Raw genomic sequence first — 3,796 nt, forward strand, 5'->3', positions numbered from 1 at the left:
AGATGAGGGTTTGTTTTGGACGAGCTCTACAACTTCAAGGTTTAAAATAGACTTCACTCACCCCTCCGCAACATCTAAACCTGGCCGCCTCTCAGAATTACACGGTGTCCATCTTTTTGTGCGACTACCTGGTCTCTATCATGACCATTTTATTTTATTCTTTATAAAATTCAATATACAAAATGTCTTCAAAATTCTGGCAGGCCTTCTTGAGCTGTTTTTTATTGATTATTGAGCTGTTCTTGCATGTTTAGTTGATGACATACCTACGTGCCTTGTGTACAACTGGGTCCCACCGGCTCACTTCTTCTCCAGTGCGGCCCCGATAAGACGAGCAGAGCCTGGCTAGGGTTTTGAGATTTCGTCGGCGGGGAATCGACCGCCGCCTCATCTCCACGAGCACCCGCCGCCGCCTTCCCTCGCCCCCGACGTCGTGCGCTCCGCCGACCTTCTCGGAGCTCCGCGGCCTCCCTGCCCCCTCCTCCTCGAGCACCACCGCTCTCGATCCCCACTCGCGCCGCCCGCAGATCTGATTCAGGGGTTCCCGGCTCTCCCATCCAGGGTCAGGGTCATACTCGTCGGCCACCATGCAGGTCAGCACTCCCTGACCCAATCTCTCTTATGCTGCTTATTCCCCCCAAAATATTCGATCGACATTATATGTGGTCTATTTGATATTTATTCTTGTCTGCTAACTGAATTGATTTATAGTATTAACTGAAAACCCGTGCTATATATGCTCAATACCTGTAGAATTGTTGTTTCATTTACCTTTTCGTTTTGTATTGGTGGTTAGCTTCGAGTAGTTTCTTTAACTGGTGCCACAATGTCAGTCTTAGAGCTCAGATGCTGTTGTATGTTTTGAATTGCACTATCACGATGTTTGTTTCCTTAATTTGTTTATTTCGAGTAATTCTAGTAAATACCACCCGATCATCGATTGATTTCTTGTCTTCTTTTAGCTCGTTTCGGCTTAAAGTCTTCAACTAGGTCATAGTCTTCCAAATCCAATACATTGTCGCCTTAGTAACATCTTTTTTTTACATCTGAATAACTGAATCGCTTGTAATTTCTAATACAAATCACTATTTTAAAGGCTAGTGACAGGTTCAACATCAATTCTCAACTTGAGCATCTTCAAGCCAAGTATGTCGGAACAGGGCATGCTGACCTGACCAGATTGTAAGCATCTCATATCTTGTTTTAGAAATTTTGTGCTAGCTAATTGGTATTCTTGGTTGGCACGGGCTGGTAAGATATTAACCATTACATTTCCTTGTATTACAGTGAATGGGCTGTAAATATCCAAAGAGACAGCTATGCATCTTATGTTGGACACTACCCGATGTTGGCATATTTTTCCATTGCTGAGAATGAATCTATTGGAAGGGAGCGTTATGAATTCATGCAGGTATGTGTGAAAGCAATTTGTCTTAACTCGTCTGCTGAGTTTTAGCTGCAAACTGTGTAGAACTGAATGGGTGTATAAAGGTTGGTCTATATTACAACTTATATTGCTATTGAATTATGTTACTTGATTGCATTGGGCTTTCACCCGTGGAATTTTATGCTAGTCTTGCTTTTGTTAATGGAACCTATTTGCATCATAAGTGGCCTTCTTTTTAATGATGACTGCGTCCCATGAAAGTGCTGTTATAGTGTATCACAATGCAAGCTCATAAATACCATCTTGTTGCTGCAAATTGTAGCTGGGCAGGGTTTCTCCACTGGGCCATAATACATCATGGTCAGAATCTAGCTTGGAAGTTATTTTGTTTTCATGCTACCAAAGAATATTGTAGTGATGTGTGACAGTTTGAGGTACTTAATGTTTATAAATAGATGTGAGACACACCTGCTGCTTGAACACAGGTTTCACAACGCTTTCTTGAAGTGATGTGAGAGACACTTCATGTCTATAAATTTGTATGTCGTTTCAGAATGCCCAGAGTCCAAGTTTATAAGTTTTACCCCAATATACACAAACTTATTGACATATTTATCATCAAAGGATTTAAAATGTAGCTTGAAGAGGTTTCGCATCAACTAAATGGTCCAAATTCAATTGTCAGATGGCTTTTCCTTTTTCTTTTTTGCGGGAAAGATGGCTTTTCCTTCTTAAACAGTGGAGGCAAAACACACTGGTCTGTAGCTTAAATTGATTATTTCCGGATGCAAACTTTAATTCAAGGCTAGCTGGCGGGATTTTGTTAATTCACATTTACCATCTACTGTTAAATAGGCTTCAATTTTAAAGCCATGTGTACATTCTGTGCTATGTGATTTGGATAAGAGCCAAGCTAGTTATCTAATGTCAGCATTTATCTTTCCTAGTACTTTATTGTGGTATTATTCAGTCTAGTACTCTAGTATCCCTGTGTGACAGTGTCTATCTGTAATGGAGTCTTTGCTGCGCAATAAAAAAATACGTATAAAGTTCCCCAGGGTGCAATTGTGTATGGATAGAGAAAAACAGTAAAACACTGCTATACGCATCGTGTTGCAGGCTTGTGGTACAACAGGTTGAACCCGGGCTTTCTATTTGAACCGCTATGTTATGTTCGTGGTGCTATTGATCTGTTTCTCTGTTTCATCAAATTAATTTTATGCAATCTGATTTAGCAAGTTCGAAGTTCTTAATCCATTTACCAGTATCTGAGGTAGTCGCCCTTCGTGCGTGGTATTTGGCCGTACTACATTGTCTCCATTTGCATGTTTGTCCACTTGTTTAACAATCAGCTGTAGTAATGAGGTATTCTTCTAATATAAAGCATTAAAACCTATTTTTCTGGTGTTGCAGAAAATGCTGCTTCCGTGTGGCCTCCCCCCTGAGAGAGACGAAGACTGAGGGAGTTGGTACTATAGTGCTACCTCCACAGCAGCTTATGTTCAGAATTCAGATGATGTTTGTTACCAGAATCTTTAACTCTAAGGCACCTTATGTGGTTGTGTTTGAACTTCCTGAACATCTTTAGCACCGTGTACCCTGTTTATTGCACTCCATGGATCTTTATCCCTGTTCATGATGGTCGTATCTGCCTCCTGCTATCTGTGAATGATTGAATCGAATTGCAGCAGCACATGTTGAAGTTGTAATGTTGTTGAGATGCTATGCTCTGGTTTTTCATGTTCCTGCGAGCTGGCCTCTCTGCCAGGCTTCATTGCTGCCACCAGTGGCGGAGGAGGCGGGGGGAAGCATGAACCACCGTCCGCCGGCAGCCGCCACATCTCCTTTTACTGGAACTACAGATGCAGTAGCACCTGATATCTCACCTCGATTTCACTTGAGATGTTGGCAGCAAATTGGATGAATCTGTTGGCTAAACTGTTCGACAGAGTCTGAATCCAATTTCCTTGTGCATTTTGTATTCTGATCGTACCAAATGGGCTGGCGGTTTCGATTTCTTGGGCCGGGTCCAGCACATCGGCAGATGGCTTGATGGGCCGCCACGCCATCGTTCTTCTTTGCCGTGGCCTCTCTCGCTCCATCCCCACACATCCCGACGCCGGGAGGAAAAGCTACCGGGGATGCTTCTCCTGAGCCTCGCGCGCGCGGCCCCTCTCGTCCGCGCGGCGTCGACGACGGCCACCCTGGCGGCGGCGCTGAAGATGGGCGACGCGCTGCGCTCGCACCGGCGGCGGTTCACGGAGGAGGACGTGGCGGCGTACGCGGGGGTGAGCGGCGACCGCAACCCGGTCCACCTGGACGACGCCTTCGCGCGCGGGACGGGCGGGTTCCAGCGCGGCCGCGTGGTGCACGGCATGCTCGTTGCCTCCCTCTTCCCCGCCCTCATCG

The 3,796-nt window shown here is 45.0% G+C and overlaps 2 protein-coding genes across 3 annotated transcripts in view; both read left to right on the forward strand.

Annotated features, from left to right (window-relative positions):
- The first annotated feature begins 278 nt into the window (after positions 1 to 278).
- LOC123143496 (uncharacterized protein At4g14342) lies at positions 279 to 2,998 on the forward strand. The gene is made up of 4 exons (XM_044562437.1): positions 279 to 593; positions 1,097 to 1,182; positions 1,288 to 1,411; positions 2,801 to 2,998. The coding sequence occupies exons 1-4, from the start codon at positions 588 to 590 to the stop codon at positions 2,846 to 2,848; spliced, it is 264 nt and encodes an 87-aa protein (XP_044418372.1). The 5' UTR covers positions 279 to 587; the 3' UTR covers positions 2,849 to 2,998.
- The window catches only part of LOC123143486 ((R)-specific enoyl-CoA hydratase), a gene marked incomplete in the record, with an annotated part of 8,247 nt that continues 7,449 nt past the window's right edge, over positions 2,999 to 3,796 (forward strand). For both annotated transcript variants that reach the window (XR_006470874.1, XM_044562421.1), the window contains 1 exon segment: positions 2,999 to 3,796. Coding sequence is in view for 1 of the 2 variants with exons in the window: in XM_044562421.1 (XP_044418356.1) it covers positions 3,529 to 3,796 (268 nt within the window).

The sequence above is a fragment of the Triticum aestivum genome, chromosome 1B (assembly GCF_018294505.1).
Source record: "Triticum aestivum cultivar Chinese Spring chromosome 1B, IWGSC CS RefSeq v2.1, whole genome shotgun sequence".
Lineage (NCBI taxonomy): Eukaryota > Viridiplantae > Streptophyta > Magnoliopsida > Poales > Poaceae > Triticum > Triticum aestivum.